This window comes from Scardinius erythrophthalmus, assembly GCF_964197995.2.
Source record: "Scardinius erythrophthalmus genome assembly, chromosome: 2".
Lineage (NCBI taxonomy): Eukaryota > Metazoa > Chordata > Actinopteri > Cypriniformes > Leuciscidae > Scardinius > Scardinius erythrophthalmus.
In genome coordinates this window covers 25,118,610-25,146,545 of record NC_138222.1, presented here as the reverse complement: position 1 = coordinate 25,146,545, position 27,936 = coordinate 25,118,610, and the positions used below count along the sequence as shown (strand labels likewise).

The window sequence follows — 27,936 nt, the reverse complement described above, 5'->3', positions numbered from 1 at the left end:
AGGCCTACAATGCTGGAGTATTGCCTTATTTGATGGGTCGCCTACTTGTACTACACTACAGATTTTCCAAGTAAGGAAGACAGTGCAGGATCGACGCAAAAGGTGTCTGATTAAATTAGTATGAAGAAGAGAAAGTAGAAGGAGAAGTGAATATGACTCTAGTTGAGCCAGCTGTTCTTCATGACCACATGTGTTGTGGATCAGGCTGGTGAAAAATCAGTGGCTATTTCCGAAGACCAAGACACACAAAGTGACCTATACAGTATTGCTGTATGCTTACACATTTGAGACACACACATTTAAAGGCCATTCATGTTTCTAGTCCCATGATGTCCATTTGCTATCCGGACATTAGCATACAAGGTAAGGACAAACTCGGACACTAAACACCCAACCGTTTTGACGGGAAACACCAAGGACATAACTGGGTTAAGCGCCACAGATGCACACGAAAAAAAATGGCTGAATGGTTTCTCTTTTTCGGTCTTTTTGTTTTTTTTTCTTTACTTTTTTTTTTTTTTTTTTACAAATGGATGCATAAAATTCAAAAGTTAAATTACTGTACATAAAAAAGAAAGTCACAAAACACTATTAGTGCTGGTTGATGGGTTCATTACAGCTAGTTTTTTTTTTTTTTTTTGTCATTAATACTAGCCCAGACAGTAACAGTGTCGGCCCAGATCCGGCCCACATCTGGGCCGCATGGAATCAACGTGTACCAGGTGTGGGCCGGATCTGGTCCGACACTACGTTGCTGTCTGGGAGTCTACTAGTTGGTGAGACACCAAGGCCACGATTTACACATCAATGACCAACGGAGTAAAGCTTCCTACTTTTGGTGTGCGAGAGGCCACAATTCTCAACATATTCTTCAAATATTCAAAAAACAGAGACAACAATGCAATATAATATCTTTGGGTATGTTCGTATCTATTACACATTTAGATCTTCTAAATCCAAACGAAAAAATTTAAGTTTAGGGAGTTTAAATATCAAAAATCGCATGTAAAATGTTCAAAATGCAAGGCGTGGTTCCTCGGGTCGCGTTTGTAAACCTCCTTTTGAAGGGGTGAACTAAAGCGGGAACCTTTGTTCCAGTAAGGCCACATCTAATAGTGGAGCACGTCTCCAAATCATCCTTTTTTGAGAGCATTTCAAATTTTAGAAACTGCAAATGGATGTTCAGGAAGACAAACAACTGGATTTTTTAGAAAGAAACATTATAAAACGGCACTAAAACTGTAGGAGTCTAAACTCAGGTCAGAACTTGACCGTTACAAATATCCAATGACTATGAACTTTCTGAAATTGATATGTGAGAACCGTATGTGCGCCCTAGAGCAAATGAACTACACTATGGCTACCGCATCGAAGAGACACGTTGCATCCAAAGCCTCTATATTGTGTTTTCTGGTTTATATTTCCAAATAAGACATAGAAAGATGGCATTGTTCCTTTTTGTGAGATCTAGACACATCGATCGATGATGAAATGCTTAAAGGAAGCGTAGCGCATATTGTAATGCAGGCAAGGCAGACGCATTGCTTAAAGCTCTTTTCTTTTTAAAGACTTCATAAAAACGAATGATAAAAAACAGGCCCTCTGAGTTTCTCCCAAATGGAAAATTAAACTAAAACCGTAGGGAAAAGAAAAAGGACGGTATTACAAAATACAAAGTATCAAAACTGAAGGAGTCAAAGCGAACATATGTATATGAAACTATCTATATACAGAAAAACAAAAAATAAAAAGGCGAAGCTCAGAGGAGGAATAGAACCTATTTGGTAACAAAAGCGTACTATAATGTTTGATATAAAAAAGGTATGGAGGAAAAAAAAATGTACCTTTACTAAAGCTTATACAATATCCTTGGTCCATAAAAACTGTCAACTCACAATTTCAATGTGACCCTTTTCCTAAGAGTTTCGACCTCCCAGGCTATGATACATCTCACCCAATCGCACACGAGCAGACCGGAAGGAAGAAACATAGGAGACTAAACATGATTTTCAGTCGGATGATGTATCATTGCTGTGGTCTTGTCTCCATGTCTTCTACACCCGTTGACAGGTGCTGGTGTTTCCTCTCAGGCATTGTCTATTGCTAGCACCAAACCGGCTCCTTGGAGAAAAACCACAAGAGGGCACAGGAGAACCATCTCTCAAACTTTTAGTCCTCGACACAAGTTTAGCCTTTTTTGCCCGTCCATCCCTTGGTTTTGAAATTCAATACGCAGCACTTTTGCAAACAGTTTGCAGTCTTCTGTTTTCACGCATAGCTCGTAGTGAGTTTGTGAGCACTGCTGCGTGTGTTATAACACCACAGCCGCGGCTGCGTTAGAGGACGACGCTGTGACGGCGTTAGACGTGCTGTTGGAGCCGTAGGGTGTCGTTTCTCCGGTCACTCCCGTGATGTTGCCGGTCGTGGAAAGCAAGCTGGTGTTGCCCGTTCGAAGGATGGCGCCGGCCGCACTGCAGTGAGGACGGGGACCAGGTTCGGGAGTGTATGTGAAGGTGAGCGTCGTGGAGTAGATGATGCCGTCGTTTCGGACCAGCGTCACGGGGACCTGCACCGGCTGCCGAACCCACCGCCAGCCCTCGCGGAACGCAGAGATGTCTGGGACGACGCACAGCATGCTCTCCCCGCACCTTCAGGGGAAACAAAATGTCTATCAGTCTGTTTTTACAATGTTTGTAATAAAAGTACATATTTTTCTTTAACTACTACAAAAGGATTTCATACAGATTAAACAAAACATGTGGGGTCTGTTCACTTCAAATTTTACAAGGCAGAGGCACTTCATTCAACCTACGACCTGTCAGATCTTAACATGTCTTTTACTGTTGCAATAAAACAGGTTTGTAAGGATTTAGAAATCCCTTGTGAAAAAGAAGTGCACTCACTTGTTATGAATGTCCATTTGTAGTGCACTTCAAATCTTACAAATATTTTTTGGTGACACTTTATTTTACAGTGTTCCTGTTACACATTTTCATGTACTTATTACAGTAATAACAATAAATCATGTATAATTACAAGCAACTAAATCAAACACATAACCCTAATTTTGTTCATTAATATTACTCAGTACTTATTTGCATAAAAACTGTATCTGCAGATAATATATTAATGAAACAAAAATGTCACTGTTTCTTAACACACTTAAGTACACAAAAAGTGCACTTTGTAATAATGTCAAAGTTTTACTTTATTTTAAAGTAATTGGTTATACTTCCTAAATTGCAATCATCATTACAAATGTGTAAGTATTAATATATTTAAATACCAGACATGCAAGTATATTTTAGTTTACCATAAATGCTCATGAGTACACTTTAACCACATTTCAGGCATATGAAATGGCATTTAAAGGTGTAATTAAGTGCGTCAAAAAGCACTTTAAAGTTTAAGTTTTCATTTAATGGCAACTAACAATTAAGTGTCCAAAAATGTTTATTCAGTTTGCACTTATAATAGTATATACTATTGAAGTGTATTATCTCTTTTGAAAGCATGCTAAAGTGTAGTACTTTTTCACAAGCGACATACCAGATGTTAAACTGAAACTTTGAATTAATCCACAGACGATTTTACATTTTAGTATAGCAATTCATTTTCACACTGATATGGATTTCATTCATTTGTGTGTAATTTCATGTCATGATGACCAGTGAAATATGCACTTCATACTTTAAAGGTCCACATGAAATTGTAAGGAGAAATGCTATACTACTCAGTAGAATGTACTACCAAGTATGTACTACAGTATAAATTTCTCAAATATAATAATGAAGTGCAATTATTGAAGTATTTTACACCCCTCTGGAGATCTAAATCAAGCTTACAAACAAAATAAATGTATAGAAAAAAAACTTTAGATCCCTGTTTATAACTATTCAGCAAATTAAAATTCCCAGTATAAAATTATCTGTATATACGTATCATATACTGTATTATACATAAATGACTTTTCAAGTTCTCTTGGATTTCGCCTCCCTTTTCCTATATAGATATCTTTTCAAATAATATCCATACCTGTACATGGTTTCAGCCTCTACGTCACCGAACCACACGCGCAGACTTGGAGTGAAGTTCTGTCCTGTTAGCTCCAGCATCGCTACATCTCCTCCGCCATTTAACTGCTCCAACACACACACACACACACAGTGTACATGCATTATCAACTGCAGGCAGAGACTTGTGAGTGTACAACACCAGTAAGAGATGCAAGCTTCAGTGTGTGTATGGGTTACCTGTAAGCTCTCGACCACAGGCACAGGTGTGACGGGGGTGTGTACAGGGCCCATGCCCTCATAGAACGTGTATTCTGCTTTATCAGTGCTGATGATTGTCCAGGAGGCACCATCATTTATCATCTCTTTATTTGGTTCCTTTGGGCATGGAGTAGCCTACACACACACACACACACACAAAACACACATAAATACAGGGAACTCAAAAATAGCATAAAAAAAGGGATAATACACAATCAAATAGCCATTATCGCAAAATAAAAACCAACAATCAGGATACTTGTATCACCCTGAGAGGGTTTATTTTGTGATAATGACTGAATTACTTCATCCCGCCTATTAGATGGCTATCTAAATAAATAAATACATGGATGTGATATTGCTAAAATTATTTTAAAAGTTACGCAAAAATAATGCTTCCACTATGGAAATATTAAAACCATAAATAATTTTTAACCTGTCATCAATTTGATGTTTTATGGACTTGACTAGTTCGCTAACATTTACATCAAATGTACCATGTCCTCCTCTATTTTCCAGCTCTTTGTGTCTCTTTCTGAATCTTTGCTATCAGTCAAAGGTTTGATGTCCAACATAAATTACCCTTCCAAAGTTTGGGGTCAGTAAGTTTTAGGGGTTGGGGGGAGAGGGTTTGAAGAAAGACATTAATTTCTTATAAATTAATTAATTAATTAAAATAAATTCATCAAAAGTGATAGTAAAGACATTTATAATGTCACAAACGATTTTTATTTCAAATACATGCTGTTCTTTTCATGAAAGAATGCTGGAAAATGTATCAGTTTTCACAAAATATTAAGCAGTACAGCTGTTTTCAACATTGATAATAACAGTAATAAGAAATGTTTATTGACCGCCAAATCATCATATTGGAATGATTTCTGAAGGATCATGTGACACTGAAGACTGGAGTAATGATGCTGAAAATTCAGCTTTGTCATCACATTTTATAATATATAAAAATAAAAAACATTGTAGTAATATTTCACAATATTACTGTTTTTACTGTATTTTAAAAAAATAAAATAAACGCAGAGTTGGTGAGCAAAAGTACGGAGCCCCTAAAGGGACATGGTGATGGAAAAAAATATCATATGGGAGGAAAAATTAAGTCTTAATGCTTTTGCATTCGCTGGCAAATGTTTTGCGTTTTTTTTTTAATGCAGTCTCTTATGTACGGAGCCCCTAAAGGGACATGGTGATGGAAAAATTATATGTCAATGCTTTTGCGTCAAACTTTTTGCGTTCCCCTGAGAAACTTTGCGTTCGTTTGCAATACATTTGCATTCCCTCGCAAAACTTTTGCGTTCGCTCACAAAGAAAAGTCGCAGCAAAGTTTCTTGGGGGAACGCAGAAAGTTTGCGAGCAAACGCAAAAGCATTGATATATAATTTTTCCAACACCATGTCCCTTTAGGGGCTCCGTACATAAGAGACTGCATTCAAAAACACACACACACACACACACACACACACACACAAAATCTTACCAACTCTAAACCTCTGAATGGTAGTGTCAATTAAAAAAGTTGCAAGGAGGTGTCATTTGTGTTGGAATGAAGAAAGAGAGACCCCGGAGAGAAACAAAACCGAAAATACTAATATATAGTTTGGAGGTCATTATAAAAAAAATATTGACTGCTCACAGCTTCCAATACACTTTTAATTTAAGAAAAACATCAGGTCTTGTATACATACGTGATTAGAAGGATACATATTTCCAACAAAATCAAACTGCATCTCTGAAGTCATCATTACCAGCACATTGAACCAACGGTAAGAAATGCATTTACTCTAAGTTTCCAGTGAGCTACTCACTTGAAATTGGATGATCCTCTCTTGAGAAAGGCACAGGTACATCCTCTCCGTATCCTTCAGGAAAAAGGCACACTTATGCAGCTGGGAGACGGGGTCATCTGCATCCAGCAAGGCGGTCTGCTTGTCCACTTTACGGATGATCTGTGTGTGCGGGGAGAAGGAAAGGAAGTTGATAAGAGTATCAGCAGAAGTATCATATAAACATTAGGACGTCAGCATTGTATTCTCTGCAGTGACTGATTGTGACCCCTAAAGATTTATAAACTGGCTGTTAATTATACATACTGTCAGCAAATAGAAACAAAACAGAGGATAATAGAGAGAAATGATAACATGACGAAAATCGTCAGATGAATAGAGACAGATTCTTACCAGTCTAGGAAGAGCCATGCCAGTCACAGAGCACACGAGTTTGACAGTTTGGCCGTAGTGAATGTAGCCGTCTCGCACAGTGAACTCCTCTCCCTCCGACTCTTCATCATCCACTGAAATATAATAAAAGAAGACTAAGCGTATCCTCTGATCAGACCTTCCATTGTGGTTGTCAAAACACAGAAAGTTCAGTGTCAATGGCATGTATGTTTTACCATTACACATAAATAGTTACGGTCAGTAATAAAGGAAAAAGAAATGACTCAAGAACACTGAGGAGTTTTATCTTTCTTTCTTGTCTATTTAATTGACATCAATGACATAATAGACAGTAATAGGTCTATTGGACTGCATTTACAGTGTAAGGCTTGATGCACAACAATGGCAATAGTTTTCTCCAAATGACAAGCTCCAACATGATTGGCTGGCTTTATGGAATTCAAAATGGGAGATATTCAGTTTGCCAGGAGACAAAATCATGTTCAGCGATTGCTAAAAATGGCTGCTGCTTCTGAGAAAGAACTATTAGCTGGATTTGTAAATGTTTGTGTTTCCCTGTATCAAATCAATAAAAAGACCTAGCAAGTTTTGTTTAAAGTCCCAGTGAACCAGAAGTTGCAAGCGACTTTACTTCAGTGTTGTGACGTATTTCAAAGTGAAACTGAATATTGAACAGAGGGCAGGGTTTTACTTTAGCGCACCTCCTCTCTCCATCCCTCGCTCATAGCAGACTGACAGTTGGAGGGAAGCCGTCAAATTGACATGATCAGAGAGGGAAGTCATTTCAGAGTGGAAGCAAAGGTTCAAATTCTGATTAAAGATTTTTTTTTTTTCTGTGTATTAACTTGCACAGATTTATTGTTCACCACAAGACTAGTAATGTGCGCTAACAAAGTAAATAGTGTCAGTTTTGATTTCATGATGACTTTAAGACACATAGTAGCAGGTAAAGCAAACCTGTGTAGTCAGTTTTGCTCTCAGGGTTATATTTTGTTTATGTAAGGGTTAATGCCCGACGAGGTGTCCATTATCAGGTTTTAATGGACGACGGCGAGGCATGACGGACGTGACGGACGACGGCGAGGCGCGTCGGACGGTTGCCTCCGCCGAAGTCCATTAAAACCTGATAATGGACACCTCGAAGGGCATTAACCCGCTTATACCATGGTTACTTACGAAAGAAAGAAATATTTCATCAATTAATAATACTTTAATGTGTTTTAGAGTAAAAATCGTGAGGGTTTTTATTTATTAAGCCACAGCGACCCGACCGCAGAAGTTGATCAGTGAGTTTGAGCCAGCGCAATCATTTAGAACTGTCATCAGGCAAATTGACGGGACGCCTTTCCTAGGTGTACATTATCACTTTTTAACGGACACCCTGCAGCCAATCAGAATCGAGTATTCACCCAGACCATGGTATAAATTTTATTATATTTCAGGTTAACCTCCTCTTAAACATCACAAACACCACGTAAACTGTGGTTGGCCAGATTTCTAATAAGGCCAAAATAATATTAACAGTGAGTGTAATAGTTTAAAATCTGCCAAACACTTTGTTCTTTGAACTTAAGTAACGCACAAAAGTTTGGAGTCAGTACGTTGCTGTTTTTTTTTTTTTATAGGTCTTTTCAGCAAGGATGTATTAAATTGAAAAAAAGTGACAGTAAAGACAAAAAAGACAATGTCACATAAACATTCTATTTCAAATAAATGCTACTTTCTATTCATCAAAGAATCCTGAAAATAATCTAACAGTTTCCACAAAAATATTAAGCAGCACAACTGTTTTGACATTGATAATAATAAGAAATAGTTCTTGAGCAGCAAACCAGCACATTATTAGAATGATTCCTGAAAGATCATGTGACACTGAAGACTGGAGTAATGATGCTGAAAATTCAGCTTAACCATATCAGGATTAAATTACATTACAAAACAGTAATGTTGAATTGAAAATCATACTTCACAATATAATTTTTTATCAAACAAATGCAGTCTTGGTGAGCATAAGAGTCAAGTCAAGTCAAGTCAAGTCAAGTCAAGTCAACTTTATTTATATAGCGCTTTTCACAATACAGATTGTATCAAAGCAGCTTCACAGTATTAAATAAAATAGTACATCAGTGTTTGTTTCTAGTGTAAAACGTCCACGTTTGGTAATGCTGATCAATAGTATTGTTGATTGATTAATTAAATTAAATATCCCCAAATATCCCCAACTGAGCAAGCCAAAGGCAACAGTGGCAAGGAACCGAAAAACTCCATCAGGTGACCTAATGGAGAAAAAAAAAAAAAAAAAACCTTGGGAGAACCCGGGCTCAGTCGGGGGCCAGTTCTCCTCTGGCGTTTATGAACTAGAGACCGGATTGAACTGTAAGATTAAAAATATTATATAAATGCCTGGCTGAAGAGATGCGTCTTTAATCTAGTTTTAAACTGGGAGAGCGAGTCTGAGCAACGAACAGTATCAGGAAGGCTATTCCAGAGTTTTGGAGCTAAATGTGAAAATGATCTCCCTGCTTTGGTTGATCTGGATATCCTAGGTATGACCAAAAGCCTCGAATTTAGTGACCTTAAAGAGCGCGATGGATTATAGGGCGATAGAAGATCCGTTAAATAGACTGGAGCTAAGCCGTTTAGGGCTTTATAAGTCAGTAGCAATACCTTGTAATTAATACGGGACTTTATAGGTAGGGTTGGGTATCGGTTGGGTTTTATCCGATACCAGTACCTACTCGGTATTTTTCAAACGGTTCCGGTGCTTAAACGGTTCTTGAAACGGTACTTAACAAAACTAAACTGCACACACTTTATCAAAAAAATAATACCTCTGTGTGTGTGTGTGTGTGTGTGTGTGTGTGTGTGTGTGTGTGTGTGTGTGTGTGTGTGTGTGTGTGTGTGTGTGTGTGTGTTTGATTTTCTGAAAAAGATTTTCTGATTTCTGATTAAATGAAAAAATGTGCCCTTTAAAAGGCTACTGATGTAGCCGAAAAATATTAGACTTATGCGAAGAGGAACACTGGCAGCTGAACTTGAACTTTAGTCAGGCATGTCAGAGGTTTTGGGTTCTAATCCGCATTCGTAGTTTATTTTTTTATTTTTTATTTTTTATGATTATGCTCATCAGTGGTTGTATATCAAGCAGGGACACTTTGTGTCCATTATATTTTGTGATTTCACCAGAATGAATAGATAGGTGTTGTCTAGGGCTTAAAGGGATACTCCACTTTAAAATGAAAATTCTGTCATCATATACTCACCCTCATGTTGTTTCAAACCTGTATGAATTTCTTTCTTCTGCTGAACAGAAAGGAAGATATTTAGAATAATATCAGTAACCAGACAGTTTCTGGTCTCATTGACTTCCATAGGCTAGTAGGAAAAAAAAATACTATGGAAGTAAATGAGACCAGAAACTGTCTGGTTACTGATATTATTCTAAATATCTTCCTTTCTGTTCAGCAGAAGAAAGAAATTCATAAAGAATTGAAACAACATGAGGGTGAGTATATGATGACAGAATTTTCATTTTAAAGTGGAGTATCCCTTTAAATCAAACTTCATTCACGCACATATGAAACCCTTGCATACACATAGGCCTACTAAGTAGTCATACATGTATGCTGAATGCTCAAACTAATATGAAATGCTCAACATCACATCTAAAGTCGCTCACGCACAAACACGCAAACTCTACACACACGAGACGCGCGGAACTCTCCGCGCATACTCATCTGAGACGCGAGCACACACACACACACACACACACACACACACACACACAAACTCTCCGCGCACATAATCATATAGACGGCGCCTCATAAATAGATCGATCTCCGCAACGAAGCGCGTGTCGGAGTGACATTGCGGTGGGCGCGAGCCACAAGAGAAAACACTGTATCCGCGCCACTGATCGCAGCGGCAACGAGCACTTTGATCACTTGATTTAAAAAACGCATTTCAGCGCTAGATCGCCTCTTATTTAACAAACGAACTAAATTAATGCTGGCTCTGCTGGTTTACTGGAGATGTTTTATTATTGGATCATTCGTGCCGCGAGATGTTTTATAGGGGGCGGTAAAAAACGTCAGGCACCGAAATCAGGCACCGAAAGTTTCGTTCTTATTCCGTCTGGTTACTACCGTTTACGTCGGAACCGGTTCCCTATTGGAACCGGGTCTCGGTACCCAACCCTATTTATAGGTAACCAATGTAGTGATGATAAAATTGGTGTTATATGATCATATTTTCTTGATCTAGTAAGAACTCTAGCGGCGGCATTTTGGACTAACTGTAGCTTGTTTATTGAGGATGCAGGACAACCAGCTAATAAAGCATTACAGTAATCTAGTCTTGAGGTCATGAACGCATGAACTAACTTTTCTGCATCAGAAACAGATAGCATATTACGTAGCTTAGCAATGTTTCTAAGGTGGAAAAAGGCTGTTTTTATAAGAGACTTCCTTTAAAAATGATCTTACCAATGCCAAACTTTTGAACAGTAGTGCATATACAAGTTATGACAGGGAAAGTGTCCCTTAAACAGTTCTTGCACAGACTGATCGTTTTGCTTTATTAGACCTTATATTGTCAGGAGCGTTTTTGAATCACCAAGGACTATGGGCTTAAAAAAAAAAACAAAAAAACATCTTTAATGTTTTACTAATGAAAGAAAGTCACATACAGCAAATCTTTCTTTTGGGTCATCTATTCCTTTAACGATTTGACAATCAACATTACTCCACAGAAGTGTGTGTGAATGTGTGTTCGACTTACAGAGGTGGATGAAGAAGGCTCCCCACTGCTGTGAGCTGGCGTGAAAGTTTCCTCCCTCTACGTGCAGGTAACGTGTGCTGACCGTTTGAGAGCGAAGCCGGTTAAATAACGCCACTTTCGTTCCTGATGCTATACAGACTGCACACAGGAGAGACACACAACTCCGTCAGAACACACCACAGAGACTTCAGAACATGCTGTTTGAATCAATATCTCATTTCCATTTAAAGTTATTACACAACAGGATGTTATTATTCATTCCCGTTATGCTTTATTGTTAAACCGTCTCAAAAGCATTGTAGGTGTTTCCATTGAGCGTGACATGAATGGTGAATGCACTCACGGTCTGCGTTTTTGAGGGACTGCTTTTTTTTCGAAGGTTTGGAGATGACCTTTATTCTCTTGCTGAGGAAGACGCCGATGTCTGCGCTGTTTCCGTAGAACATCTTTACTGACAGCATGAAGTGCTTCCTTTTGTCGGAGTCGGAGATGTATAATGTTTTGGCTGTGCAATAGTTCTGCAGGGAAGAGGCAAGATTTGCGTATTCATGAGAAAAATAATGGTATGCTAATCATGTTGTTTTGGCTCTGTAGTAGCTCTTGCGGCTTGCATCTGTGCATGAGTGTGTTACCTTCCCCTCTAAGTTCAGCTGCTGCATCTCCTGATCGCTGTTGCCGATGCCGATGAAGGCGCAGGGCTGAGACTCCTGCTCCGAGCAGCCGTCTCGCTCCATCTGCTCTCTCTTCTTCTTCCATCCACAGCCCATCAGATACACGCATGGGGGTGGACAGAAAAACCTAGGCAAACACACAAATTAAGAGTGTCACTGTAAGATAGAAAAGTGTTTGTGGAGAACATACACTTAGAGAACATAGATTTGTTGCCTTTTCAGAACAAAATGCGAGTCGTGCATCCATTGCTGGCACAAATTTAAGTAGCCAATTTAGTATATTTAGATATGTATTTAGACAGAATATCATACATATGTATGTACGGAGTACGCAAACAATGGATGAGAAGGAACACTTCATATATGGTGCAATGGATGGATGGATGGAAACAAACACTGCATGAGATGGATGGATGGATGGAATACTTCATATATTATGTGGATGGATGGATGGATGGATGGATGGATGGAATACTTCATATGCGATGGTGGATGAAATACTTCATATATTATGTGATATGATGGATGGATGGATGGATGATGGAATACTTCATATTATGCGGATAGATGGATGGATGGATGGAAACAAACACTGCATGAGATGTATAGATGGACACTTCACATGTTATGGGATGGATGAATGGAATCCTTCATATATTATGTGACATGATGGATGGATGGATGGATGGATGGATGGAATACTTCATATATTATGCGATGGATGGATGGAAACAAACACTGCATGAGATGTATGGATGGAATTCTTCATATATTATGCGATGGATGGAATTCTTCATATATTATGTGATGGATGGAATTCTTCATATTATGCGATGGATGGAATACTTCATATATTATGTGATATGATGGATGGATGGATGATGGATAGATAGATATATAGAGCTACTTCTGGTCAGGAATATTTAAAACAAACAATAAAAAAATAAACAATCAAATAAATAAATAAAAGCTGCCATTGTCATGACATCAACAAACAAATAAATGAATGAATGATGCAATAAAACTCAACAGATTCTGCAAGGGGTACATTAATGATAAAATGTACAATTATAAACACAACTGTTACATGAATGAATGAATGAATATACATGACCTATCAGAAGTGCATTACATCAGCACTAGGTGGCAGCAGAACATGTGTAGTGTTGGTACAGCTTTCACTTGCAAGACAAACTCAAGAAACCACCATCAGATGGTCAATCTACAACACTGACAACCTGAACCTACGCAAAGCTGCACAGAAGGTAAATTTCAGAACTCAGGAACACACTGTATTACACCACGTCCTGAGCCTCACCAGAGTCTGGGGTCTGTGTCATCTTTGCTTATCTCGTGCATATTGTGGCCTAGATCATCAAAGGGATGTAAGAGCAAACAGATAGCAATCAGCGTGACCTTGCATACAGAAGCACGGAATCTGTACTTGACATTAAAGCCGTGATCTCTGTGGGTGACGTTATCAGCTCACCGCACATCTTGGAGAAATGCTTGTAAACGTCTAGACGTGAGGCGGGGGAATGCTCATGACACAGAACTGCGGCTAATATCTGAAAACTGGTGCAATAAAAGGGGAATAACAGCGGTTCCACATCCAGTCAGACTGAGAGATGCTGTAGATATGAGTTAGGGGACAGACCCAACCCCAAGAGTTTTTAAATCAATTTGTTGGCACTGTTTAGCATTTTCTGAATTGGTGTCTTTGAAATGAAAAAGGAAAAGACATGTCTGAAGTCTACTTTCACATCCTAATAGTGAAAGACGCATGTCGTAGGCAGGACCAGTAGACTTACGAGTTTGACCTACATCAATTTGTCATTGACAAGGCAGCAACAACGTCTTGGTTTAATCTACTGTATATCACATTTCTGATGTCATTTTAATGTTCACCACCATGTAAAACCACGACTTTACTACATACAGCTACAAAGACAACTAGAGTTTGACATTTTCTGATGGAAACAGTTGCACAAATCTGATCTCACCACCAAAATGCCAAGCAAGCACGCACAAAATGACAAAACGCTAACCAAGTACAACATGTTCCTGGATCAACATCTTTGTTGATCCTGGAACAATATTCCAATCAACCAATCAGATTTGAGGGACAAGTTTACAGTTTGTTTACAAGTTTAGGTTAGGTGCTTCTACATCAGTGTTATTCACCTATCATTTTCCTCTGATTTTAGAGATAAATTATGGGTAGGGTTATGTTTAGGGGTAGGGATTCGATTAGGACTGTTTTTGGACAGGAATGTTGTTTCAGGATCAACAAAATATGTTGATCCAGGAACAGGTCTTACTTGGCAAAATCACAGTGACCCTAGGATGTTTTGGGGGGTTGTTATGGCATTGGTTTGCAGGTAGTTGCTTTCCAGGGTGTTGCTATTGTGTCCTAAGTGTTAATTAGGGTGTACAACAGTAATAGTAACCATTAGGAATTTTAAAAGACAACATGGTCACAAGGACATGCAAAGAAGCAGAACTGGTGCAACAAGTCAAGTGCTTCACATTCATTTTCAATTGAAGCTAAGTGATACATTTCCTACTCATAAATCATCTCTGATTACAGAACACATGTATATGATTTCATGAAGCGCATACTTTTGTTCTCATCTGGCATTCTGTCGCTCTTGACAAGTGTCCAGGTTTTGGCTGTGCTGTTCACGAATAACAGTGCTGTCTCTCTGCCAAATGAGGCCGAGCGAGCTGTAACCGCGACATCAGTTCCCCAGACACTGTGGTTCTCTACAGTTATCATCTTGTCTCTCTTTCCGCTGACCTTCTCTCCTTCACTTCCCTGTCTCATATCACCTCACCTCCTTTATCATTTCTTTTCTCTTTCCTGTCATTATTTGGTTTCTTTTCTTATCAGCTTCTCTCTCACTCCTTTTTTTCTTCTTAAATGTTCTTTCCTTCTCTTGTCCTTTCACCTCTTCATCTTACTCCATTCTTCGCTAAAAACCAAATTTTCCTACTTTAGGGAAGAGACGGACAGCATAAGGGGTTTCACATGGGATACGATTTTGTGCTCAAAAACACAGATGGAGAGCTTAGGAATGGAACAGAGGTTAAAAGTGGAACTATTTTTAATGTGTCTTAAAACTACCAAAGATTAAATAATAATAATAAAAAATATTGCAAATGTTCTGTATTTACGCCCGCTAAATGGTTAAATTTCATCTCGTGAATTCATCAAGAATCGCAGTGGTCATTTACCTTTTTTCATTGCCGTATGATTTCTGTGCAACTTTAGCGTGGAGGATGAGCACAGTTTGGTCTCCTCGTTCCTTCAGGTAATTCCGCATGGCTTCTCTGAAATCACAGAAGGAAAAGAAACACATAAGACAGAAAATGGGAGTAATGGGAATTGTGAGTAAATCTGTAGCCACATACTCGAACACATAATAAAAACCAACGTAAATGATTACAGGTAAACTTAAAATGTGCGTTCAAAAATAATAATGTATGCAAAATCTCCACCAATTGATTACTCATGCACATCCATTTCACTAACAGACATATACGGTCCACATGTAAATATATGAATGGGAGTAAACGTAATACAGTGCTGTAGGAATGAAAGTGCTACCTTACATTTAAAAGGTTTTTTTTTTTACACTAGAAGGCACTTGCACATTAGCTGGAAAGGCACACATTTTTTAACGTGATTTGAATTCAAGCAGCAAAGTATATCATACCATCGATGTCAGATTTTAATCTTGATTTGAAGTATGTTATTGAAATGCTATTTCGACAAACTGAGCTGCCTGATTCTGGCTGCCAAGTAACTTGACTTGGCTTAAAGAAACTTTGATAAAACATTATCATAGAAAAAACTAAAATCCATTTCTGAACTCCATTACATTTTTAAGTATTTTCATAAAAACGGCAGCTTTTCACTTGTCTGCTTTAAGTCCAATACCACAGTTAAATGTTTTTTTAAAACATGTCCTTGTGTTTCAGACCTGTTAATCTGCTTTAGAATTGCTATTGTAGACGGTTCTGGTGAAAGCATGTGTGCGTGTTTTTTTTTTTTTGAAGAGAAAGCTTTCTGAAGGCCTGTATGCGCTTCAAAACCCACATCTCCAGAGCTTGACTAGAAACACAGGCCCAAGTTTGATTAGCCAATTCTCTGGTGAGTGCAACTATGTGTTGCTTGCAGAAAGCATACAAACACTGTGGCCAAAAACCTCAGCTTTCCAGCTGGGGGTCTTTAAAATAAAAAGAAGGGGAAGAGGGGGGGTAAGAAAAAGGGCAAAAGGACAACAATGTGTGTGTGTACAAGTCAAACGCCACAAAAACTCTTAGCTCATAATCGAAGAATTCCGATTTCGTGTCAGTGTTCCAATTACCTCAGTTAACTAACGAAAAACATCCCAGCATGTGCAAACTTAAATTAGCTCTCTAAATGTGGACACTCTGCAAGTGTGATGCATTTCAAGGAAACATATTTTTTTTTTAAATTGCTTCAAGGTTGTTTAATGCAATAACATACGTGCTTTGAACAGAATCCCAAACAGAAATATTGTGCAGGAAGATGAAAACACTCTGATCTGTAACAGACCCCAAGTGTTGGATTAAAAAAAGGTTACGCACAAAAAAACGGCTCATTTGCACAGATGTCGGTGACACCTGACACGTCAAAATGCTCAGAGGGACACAGAGATGGGGTAATTGTGGGGGCAGCTTACACACACACACACACACACACACACACAGCTTCCCTTTGCCACGCAAACGACTCACACACGCTCAAGTTAGACAGGCTTTTGTTATGGAAAGCAAGGGGGCCCTGCGACATGAGGGTGGGAGGGGAAGAATGAGAGGTAAGAGAGGTGAAAGGGGTTGTGCTCTGACAATAATCCTTCTCCTACAAGACGAGAGACAGGCTCGCTGAAAACGTGCACCAAGACTAACAGGAGAAATAACGTTTAAGGTAAAAGTAACTTAGCCACTCTGGCCTAATTAAGTTTCCAGCATCAAATCCGCCTCCTCACATTGAGGGCAACATGCTGTGTGATGCCACACAAACAGCACTGTTGTGTCAGCAAAAATATATATTATCCGCTTTTTATTAAAGGTGCATTGAGTAGTTTGTGCACTGACATAACATGCGTATTGCGTCCCGCGCACAATGCCGTGATCTAAAAATGGAGCACTAAAGCTAAGAAAGTTCTAGATCATAGGTGCATCCAAAAATTGCATACTGAGTAGATACTACATATGAATTTACTTCACAACCGCTAAAAAGTATAGCACTATGTAAGTATATAAGTTCTATATAATGTATGAAATGGTAATTTGGACATAGTACATCTGGCATGTTGTTACTGTCATGTGACCTTCCAGCATCAGTTGCGTCGCTTCAGTGCAATTCATAATGCTGCCTTCACATGCTGCCTTTCCTACTTCCCACTTCTAAAGTCGTGATTACGAGCTTGGCGCAATCAAGTGCTTTGTTGTCAGAAAGAAAAGGAATTATGGAGAAAGCCAGGTTTATTCTTTCTTATTTCTTGGGGAAAGATTTAAGCCAAAATATACTGAAGATATTTCATTCTGAATAAAATGCAGCGTTCCATTCGTTGACATTTATCGCAAAATCAAAATAGTCAGCTTGCTGACGATTCTGGATTTTCAGTCAAATACATACTATTTTCGCTGTGTACAAAACATATGGTATTCTTCAAATGGTCAATATGCACTACTTTATTGACAAGACAAAGTGATGTAGCAATCGTTCTCCCCTCAGCCATGTTTAAAGCTGATGGCATGTCCAACTTGAAAACTCAAGAATCAAAATTATCTCAGAGATTTCCAGTAGTAAATACAACTTGAGATGGCGTTCATGTCTAATTTCCGACTAGGAAACTTGTTTTTATGATAATTCCAGTCACATGTGAAGGCAAATCTTAAAGGAGTTGTTCACTTTCAAATAAAAATGTCCTGATAATTGACTCACCCCCATGTCATCCAAGATGTCCATGTCTTTCTTTCTTCAGTCGAAAAGAAATTAAGATTCCAGGATTTTTCTCCATATAATGGACTTCAATGACGCCTAACGGTTTGAAGGTCCAAATGTCAGTCTCAATGCAGCTTGATTGCGTGACCTTTCCATTGGATGACGTAATGCGTGGCGCATCTCAGAGATGGAACAAGACGGGCATTTGTGGTTAAAACGTATATCATTTTTATTTATTTTTAGAAAATGGCAGATCGTTTCTCTAGATAAGACCCTTATTTCTCAGCTGGGATCGTGTCAAGCCTTTGAACCTTCAAACCGTTGGCTGCCATTGAAGTCTATTATATGGAGAAAAATCCTGGAATGTTTTCCTCAAAAACCTTAATTTCTTTTCGACTGAAGAAAGAAAGACACACTCCAGAATATCAGCGGAAATAGTAGGTAATCCGGGTGCTTTTCACCTGTTTTGTGAATACTAAGTATTCGGACATACTACTCTTTTGGAATACTGTTTATGGTATAATTTATGAGAAGTATTCGATTTCAGATGCAGAACTTGTTCTTTTTTTCAGTCCACTACCCTGCATCTCTCATCTCTCTTTTTGCATTTAAAAACGTAAGACACATTGGAGCTGATAGCCTCGTGAGCAGTCATCCGACATTTTGGGCGTCCCGGGTTCAACCCCGCTCCCCTCTCTATCTCCAACTTCGCTTCCCTCATGGTCACCTACTATACTATCTAAATAAAGGCCAAGAAAAAAAAAAAGCAAGACACACGTTAGTGGGGGAAAAAGATTTGATCTTTCCATTTGCCATACTTATTTATGCAAATGTATGTCTTTGTTGTCAGTCACATTAATTTATAGTGCTTTAAACAATGCAGATTGTTTCCATATGAATGGCCCCAAAAGGGACATAATATAAAAAATAAATAAAAAGAAAATATTTATTTATATTACTATCGATTTCTGTTATTTCTTGTTATTGTCAGCATTTTATAAAAGCAGTAAGACTTGGGTCTAAGCGTACACTGTCAAATTTGTATTTTCCCTCATGCTAAATGATTTTTCCATCATAAAAGAACACTGAAGAAAAATATCCTACCTGACAGGTTGCATACAGGTTTATCTAATATATTGTATGTCAGTGAACCTTGTGAACCGAGTAAATACTAAACTGTTCTGAACCTCCCAGCCTCACAGGACACACACATACAGTGAATTCCTGCAGATCTGGTGATGTCATCTTCCTCAGGCCCATGTCATCTGAAACCTTTGATACTTCTAATAACCTGCCGTGTGTGTGTTCAGAAAAGGAAGACTCAGCGACCATCTCTGACATGGATTTGGATTGTGTGCTTCAGAAACGCGAGATCGAAATCTTTTCTGAGCAGAGCCCTCCTCTATCCCCGGATAAAATTTACCCGTTTCCCCAAATGCTAGTGAATTCCCTCAACAGTGCAAAGAGAAGCACGTGCAGAGAACATGAAATCAGCTGCACGTCTGAATCGTGATTACAGACAGCAAAGCAAGAACATTCAGAGACTTTCGACATTTCCGTCCAATGCTCAAGTGTTTTCACATTAACAGGGTTCAGCTTTGATATCAGGCAACATGACAATTCACAAAAACACCAGCAGTGTTTACAAAGCATCTCAGAAGAGAGTTTATTGATGGCCCTCGCCATTTACAAGGATGCTAGGAAAACAATAACACATCTTCTGTCCGCATTGCATCTGACAGTATAGTATATATCAGTATATATGTTTCTGGAAATTTAGGTCAACATGATCAGTTCAGTAGTGACTAGCGAGGTCGACTGGTAAGATTGTATACATTTGTCACTTTAAAACTATTTTTTTTAGGCGACAATGCAAAAAGAGGCTGAAATTTAGGATGCAACTTATCAGAGAAAGGTTTAACGTGCCTATACTGTAACAGTAACTTCTAAAGATGGTAAAACTCTTCAGATTCACCTCAGTCATCAAAGCACTAATTATATGACAAATTCACCACCTTCAACAATACATTTCAAGACAATTACTGTCAGACTTCAAACCACCTGCTGTGAGCAATGCACATAATTTATACACCTCCATTTGTTTTCAAGGACTATTATGGTTTTGGTAATAGGTTATAGTCAGTTAGTCGTTCATAGACATAGAAGGGTGCAAATACACTACAGTTTAAAAGTTTGGGTTGAGTAAGATTTTTTTTTGATGATGAAGAAGAGGAAATTAATACAAGGATGCCGTCAAGTCATCAAAAGTGAGAGTAAAACGAGATTTCTATTTCAAATAAATACTGTTCTATTCATCAAAGAATCCTGAAAAAAATGATCACGGATACCACAAAAGTATTAAGCAGCAAAACAGATTTCGACATTGAAAATAAATGTTTCTTGAGCACCAAATCAGCCCATTAGAATGATTTCTGAAGGATCATGTGACACTGAAGACTGGAGTAATGATGCTTTGCCATCACAGGAATAAATTACATTTTAAAATCTATTCAAATAGAAAACTGTTCTTATAAGTTGCAATAATATTTCACAATATTACAGTTTTTACTGTATTTGTTCAAATACATGCAGCCTTGGTGAGCAAAGTTGTTGTTTTTTTCAAAAACATATCTGGAAGTGTGTCTGGTGGACGTTGAACTTTGTAATTATACAAAGCTTTCTAAAATGACTAGTTGTTCTGACAACCCACCGACAAGAAGATTTTGAAAATATGCAGTTGTGTGTTCAGTTCAAAAATGTATTTAAAGATCATAGATCACTTAGGATCCAAAACATACGCCACCCGAATGCTAAAGTGGAAATCATATGATAGAAGTTGAGGTTTATTTCATTCGCCAACATATATGGGGAACATTTAAACCAAACTTGGCATTATCCATGTCATGGTTTATTGCATCTTGCAGTGCTGGTAAAAATAAGGTCATCAATAACATGCAACTTCATGCGAGCGGTCCTGAAGATCAATCAGAGTTTTCCTATACACACGCACAAGCGAAGGTCTTGCACGCAAAGTCAAGCCGCTGGGCCATGTGACGTCATATGCTGAAGAGAAAAACCACAGACCTTCAGGTCCCTCATGGAAAACACACATACACAGATACTTAAACAAAACTGTAGTGATTGATAAGAGAGACTTCAGTTAAAAAATAACTGAAAGACATATTCAGATCTATATGTGCACCTTACTGTAAGAGGAGAAAACAAATTAAATAGCATTTAGAGACAGAAGGATAGAAAAACACAACAAGCTACAGCACACAGATACACATATGAACAAAGCCAGACAGAAGTGGATAAGCCTATGTGAGTCATCAGTTTTCAGCAACAGCATGACAAATATGGGCACTTCAACAGGAAGAGCTTCTGACACGCACACAAACACTGAACACGCAACAGCGAACCCACAACACACGCCATAATCTACATACACATATTTTATTACGTTTCAAAACCGCAGGACAAGAAAGTCAAAACTCCACATACGATACAATGACCAGAAAGATGAAAACAGTCAGACAGACCAAAGCTTTGTAATTGGAAAACCACAATGTGGGCTACATAAGTCAAGAACCATATTTTCGGTGATCTTTCTTTATTTGTGTCATAGATGTGGAATTGAATCATTCAACTGTCTTTAAATGAATGGCCCCGAAGCTGATGTTACTCGCCATTTTTTTTTTTTTTTTTAAGAAAAATATGTGTAAGGTGAACTAGCCTAATGGCGCAGAAGACTGACAACAAAAAGGTTTTAATATATTTTGGTATTTGTGAAATTGCACTGAAATGGCTTAAAAGAGCATTTTAATCAGGAAAAATCAACTGGATGAGAAAATGGTCCAAGTAATAGTCAAAATTGTTAAAAAGCAAAACATTATACAGTACATTTTAATGACTAATAGACAAAAAATCCAGTTCAAAACTGTTTTTCAATAAATGAACAGGGAAGAATGAGGTAATGTGCCATTATGGCACCTAAAATATAAACATATACATATAGTATGTACAACAGAACCATAGACTTCCATGAACATTTCAAGTTATCATGCTAGATTGCTAAATCAGTGTTTGGAACAGATTCATTTAAAAGTGATTGGTGGAAATAAATCAAACCTTCCAATGCTATCTGCATCTCTGATGTAGGCCTACTCTTTCTTAAATCTCCAACAGGTCATGATGCAAAGAGTTTTGTGGTTTTGTCATCCATATCTATTTACTTTGAGGCCATCAATACTACCCATCAAAAGTTTGGGGTTAAGATTTTCAATGTTTTTAAAAGTCTCTTATGCTCACAAAGGCTGTATTTATTTGATCAAAATACAGTTAAAACAGTAATATTGTGAAATATTATGTAAGGGATAATGTATAGTGAGCCGGTTGTTATAGTGAATAACAACCCCGACAGGCTGAACGGGATCCCGACGCGAAGCGGAGGGATCTTGAATCAGCCTGAAGGGGTTGTTATTCACTATAACAACCGGCTCACTATACATTATCCCGCTTATTACATGGCTACCTACAAAATAAATAAATAATTTGCCGCGAATTATTGATTTAAAAAGGGGTTATTGATTTAAAAACGATTGTATTGCTTCCGCTAAAGAAAATAGTCCGTTCCGCGTCCATAGCAACGCGCTGTTTTTCATGGCAACGGTCTGTTATACTTCGCAGCGGTCTGTTATAAAGAAATAACAGACCGCATTCTATATTGGAATTCAGCCAAGCCATGTAATAATACAATTTAAAATAGCGGTTTTCCATTTTTATATATTTTAAATTTTGGTGATGGCAAAGCTGAATTTTCAGCATTATAGCCCCATTCTTCAGTGTCACATGATCCTCCAGAAATCATTCCAATATGCTCATTTGGTGTTATGAAACATTCCTAATTATATGATAAAAATTGTGCAGTGTAATATTGTTTTTGGAAACCAGGATACGCTGTTTTCAGGATGCTTTGATGAACGGCATTTATTGAAATAGTAATCTTTTGTAACATTATGAATTTCGTTACTATCACTTTTGATTAATTGAATGCATTCTTGCTGCATAAAAGTATTACTTTATTTAAAAAAAATCAGACTCCAAACTTTTGAATGGTAGTGTACGTGTTAGTGTAAAAGCAAACAAAAAAATTTTTGCGGGCATACACAATTTCTCTTCAGATGAAAACTATTGGTGACTTATCTTGCGCTCAGTTACACATGTATAAAAATGTGTTTCTAATAAAATTCGGTCAATAATTTGGATGTTCCCACTAGTAGCAACCATGGTTAATAGTTCACTAAAGAATATTTTAAAAAACACATACGAATAATAACATATCTAAATAGACAGAGAGATAGACAGTCTTTGGACAACAACAACAAAAATCAAATGACAGCTAGCAAACTATATAGGAGAAAAGGCTAGAAAATTGGAGAGAAAAGAGGGAAGATTGAACGACAAAATGCTCAAGTTAGTTCATGCCCACATTTTGCAGAATTAGTAATACTGCTTAAAACAGTAACTTGAGCCAAAGCTGCATGTTTGAATGTGCACGAGAAGAGAAGAAGATAGTTTGTATAATACTCTGCCAGTTAATTGAGACTCTAGAGGTTTAAAGAGGTTCATCTTCCTCCGGGCATGTCACATTATCTTTAGCAATTGGCTCACCGACACACACAGACACACACACTTCATCACTTTATCCCCTATAGCAGTCACACCATCCGAACATTTCATTAAAATAACTGGCGTCCACAGAAAGCATCCTCTAAATAAGTTTGACCCAAATGAATCTGACCTAATCTGCTCCTAACCTATGACTGAACAGCACCTTAGTGAACCGTAAGGGACGGGGCCCAGCACAGACAGGGGCCGTCAAGCGGTGGCAACGTCCTGCCAGGGCGTGTGTCATCTGTGCCAGAATGCAGTCGTGCTGCGAGTTCACCGCAGGGCGTGTGGCACGGGTTGGGCGGGCAGCGCTGAACTCTCTCCTCTCTATCATTTTCCATGTCCCTCACTTCTCCACTCAAAACAAAAACCGCTGACTGGAGCTGCTTCACAGAACGGCTCGTCTGAAAACGTTTCGTTCCTTATTTCTCGAGCGAATTCTTGGCCTCTAATTTTGACTCTTCAAAAAAAGGATGGATGGAGGAAAAGAACAAGGAGAGACAAGAGGGAAACGAGAGAAAGAGGCTGAGAGAAAGTAGAGTGAAACGACTGGCGACAAAAAGGGACAGAAACTGTGGAAAAACTCCCCAGCAGTGTCGAGAGACTCTAAAACCAAAGCTCAGTGGCCGTCCTGAGCCAACAGTGCTTTTATTTTCAGACCGGCCATTAAATAAACTGTAATGCTGCCAAAGATTAAATCTCAGACAAAAATGTCTGATAAACAGGTTTATGTTGTCTGTGCTACCCAACATAGACCAATTAATTTCAGGAAAAAATATAGTTTCAATATTAGAAATCACATTCAAATTTGTGAAGGGAAAACGGATCACTTTTGCTTTATATGTGGTTTCATGTTTTGTTTTTACATACAGAGTCATTCAGCAGTATAGGAACTATTCGAAAACCTACATTGTAAATCTCAACAGTTTCACAGTTTTAAATGTCTTAACCAATGATGCACTTACCTTCTATAAACTTAAACATAAGATTTTTGATAAATGTGCATACCTTTCTTTCACATTTTTGTCTAAAACATTGTTGCAACAACTATGAATATATTTTTGTCAAAAATTACTTTACCAAAAAAAGGAAAATGTAATCATTTCCACACTGTACAAAATCCTATTAAATTTACTGTAAAAAGGCTGTGGTTGGTAGAAATTAAACCATAAAAAAAAAAAAAAATACTTTGACAATGTTTCAGGTATTACAGGATGGCATATTGGTGACTGAATATTTGATAAATTATAGCCATACACTCACGGGCCACTTTTTAGGTACACCTGTTCAACTGCTTGCTAATGCATATATTTAATCAGCCAATCACATGGCAGCAACTTAATGCTTTTAGGCATGTAGATCTGCTGAAGTTCAAACTGAGCGTCAGAATGGGGCAGAAAGGTGATATAAGTGACGTTGAACTGGTTGTTGGTGCCTGACGGGCTGGTGTGAGTATTTCAGAAGCTGCAGATCTATTGGGATTTTCACGAATAACCATCTCTAGGGTTTACAGAGAATTCTAGAGTTCTATAGGCGAAAATGCCTTCTTGATGCCAGAGGTCAGAGGAGGATGGCCAGACTGGTTTGAGCTGATAGAAAGGCACAGTAACTAAAATTGTTAGGACTGAGGTCTGCAGAAAAGCATCTCTGAACTCACAACACGTCAAACTTTGAAGCAGAAGGGCTACAGCAGCAGAAGAACACACCGGGTGCCACTCCTGTCAGCTAAGAACAAGAAACTGAGGCTACAATTCGCACGGCTCTCCAAAACTGGACAATAGAAGATTGGAAAAACACTGCCCGGTCTGATGAGTCTCGATTTCTGCTGCAACATTCAGACGGTAGGGTCAGAATTTGGCATAAACAACATGAAAGCATGGATCCATCCTGCCTTGTATCAACGGTTCAGGCTGCTGGTGGTGGTGTAATGGTTTGTGGGATATTTTATTGGCACACGTTGGCCCCTTCGTACCATGTCAATCCCTTTATGACTACAGTATGCCCATCTTCTGTTGGCCACTTCCAACACTGGTTCCTTGAACATGACAATGAGTTCACTATACTCAAATGACCTTCACAGTCACCAGATCTAAATTCAATATAGAGCACACTTGGGATGTGGTGGAACTGGAGATTCGCTGATTCATGGATGTGCAGCCGACAAATCTCCAGCAAATGTGTGATTCGATCATCTCAATATGGAAATCTCTGAGGAATGTTTCCAGCACCTTGATGCATCTATGCCACGAAGAATAAAGGCAGTTCTAAAGGAAAAAGTGGGTCCGACCCGGTGCTAGAAAGGTGGTACTTAATAAAGTGGAAAGTGAGCATATATTTCATTAAATTATATAATGTTAATATACCAAAATCAGCTTTTTAGCTTAAAATGTACTGATTACAACCATGATAATTCAGGTGGTACAACAGAAAGCCACATGATGAATTAGTTCATTGTAAGTCAATAAAACATGGCCAATACTCATATATAGACAGTGCACAGGGTCATACAAACATAAACAAAACACTAGGATAACACACAATGCTGAAATAATACAATAAACATGTTAACTAATTAACATAACACAAAACACTATAGAGGGTTATTATTACTGATAGCAAAAATAAGAAGAAACAAAACAGGGATTTCTGGAAAATAATTAATTTTTACTTGGAAAAAACTTGCTAGCATTTTTTAGTAAAATTACATAGATGTGATGTTAAACAACTCTACATGGTTACTAATAGGTAACTGTAATAGTTAACCAATTTACAGATTTGAATATTTTTTTCTTTATAAATGGCAAACATTTTCATGTAATGCACAAATGTAGGCCGTACCAGAGGGCAGAAAAGTTATTCATTTTTCTCAGCTTGTTTGTTTGTTAATAGCATGTGAAGGAGATAAACGTACCTCGTCAGGCGCTGTGGTTGAGGGCGCTCCCCAAACTTCCTGTAGAGAGAGAAAAACACTTTAGCAGAAATTCAACCACGATACAAACAAAAACAGTATTTTTCTGCACACAAATATTTGAAAGCACACCTGTGTACTAGGTCTATACAGTACTACTGTAAAAAAACACAGTCCCGTTTCCCATCACTCAACGAGGGGAAAACACATTCACGCACTCAAATGTGCCGCAACGGGCAAACACACACACCTGTCCACTATTTGAGATTAGCAGGCTTGCAGCTGTTGTAGTGACCTTGTGAGAGCGCATTCGCATGACCATGTGTACAAACACACACACACACAGGTGGCCGAAGTAAACCACTTTCCCATTCTGATTACATCCAACAGGCTAATTATCACAGGAAAGCCGTCTAAAGACACGGTTCAGTGATACCTGCTGCCAAAAACACATCACTTTCCCTTTGACAGGGACTTAAAGGAATGCTCTGGGTTAAACACAAGTTTAGCTCTCGCCACAGACACAGCCCTCACTTAGCGAAAGCAAGAATAAATCACATGTACAGTAATGAACTTATAATGGAAGTCTATAGGGCAAGGCGTTCTTTGGGATAAAGGTTAAAAAGTACACCGTTTTGAAAGAAGTTGTGCTAACACATCATATAATGAATATAGCATGATAAAATTGCTAAATCTGTGATGTAATGTCCAATATTTCAACCTTTAAAAAAACCCACAAATAACACATTTTATAAAAGGAGAAGTTTTTAAATATAAGGCTGAAATAGTATTTGGGTTTCTGCAGTTTTTAAGGAAGGTAAATTTAAGACCTTTTTAAGACCTTTTTAAGACCAACTAAAGACATTTTAACTGATAAATTGTAGGGAAAACAATGTCAATATGTTCTTTAAATGTCTAGGGAGAAACCCAATGATGTATTAGATATATTCCATCTAATATCCATTGCTTTTTAATTCATTTTAGAAAGAAATATTATCCAAGATACAATTAGCATGAAATGCAAAGTAACATAGAATATGATTATTATTTTTTTGTGAAACTGATCAAAATGAAATGAGTGTATGATTAAAACAAGAATATCTGCCAGTGAGCTCATTAAAAATCAACTTAATTCAAATGGAAGTTTCCAACTCTTTAATAGATACATTTGTCCTAGTTTTAAGCATAAACATACTTAATTTAAAAATAATAATAATTAAAACATCATTTTACATTTGCATCTCAAGTAAATGTATTTTATTTTAAGAATGTTTAGATATTTGCATTGGAAAGCAGGACAAAAATACTGAATATAATATATATATATTTTTATAAATATAATATTTTTATTATTAGATATAGTTTTTTTTCTATGCATGCAACATGCCATAACTTTATGAATGCAAGACCTTTTTAAGGCCTTAATTTGAGTAATGGCGAATAAAGAAAGAAAAGTAAAACA

At 37.9% G+C, this 27,936-nt stretch overlaps 1 protein-coding gene across 7 annotated transcripts in view; it reads right to left on the bottom strand.

The window, feature by feature from the left end:
• Positions 1-486: 486 nt before the first annotated feature.
• rbpjb (recombination signal binding protein for immunoglobulin kappa J region b) overlaps positions 487-27,936 on the bottom strand; it is an 84,800-nt gene continuing 57,350 nt past the window's right edge. For 4 of the 7 annotated variants that reach the window (XM_081350781.1, XM_081350778.1, XM_081350780.1 and 1 more), the window contains exons 2-11: positions 26,478-26,516; positions 15,151-15,246; positions 11,875-12,040; positions 11,586-11,760; positions 11,243-11,380; positions 6,464-6,576; positions 6,092-6,232; positions 4,254-4,409; positions 4,036-4,139; positions 487-2,648 (exon numbers count right to left, since the gene is read on the bottom strand). In XM_081350781.1, the coding sequence (XP_081206907.1) occupies positions 2,312-2,648; positions 4,036-4,139; positions 4,254-4,409; positions 6,092-6,232; positions 6,464-6,576; positions 11,243-11,380; positions 11,586-11,760; positions 11,875-12,040; positions 15,151-15,239 (1,419 nt within the window). In that variant the 5' untranslated portion in view covers positions 15,240-15,246; positions 26,478-26,516 and the 3' untranslated portion in view covers positions 487-2,311. Of the gene's footprint in view, positions 2,649-4,035; positions 4,410-6,091; positions 6,233-6,463; positions 6,577-11,242; positions 11,381-11,585; positions 11,761-11,874; positions 12,041-15,150; positions 15,247-26,477; positions 26,517-27,936 lie in introns of all 7 variants that reach the window. The other 3 variants (XR_014029055.1, XR_014029056.1, XM_081350777.1) reach the window with 3 other exon arrangements.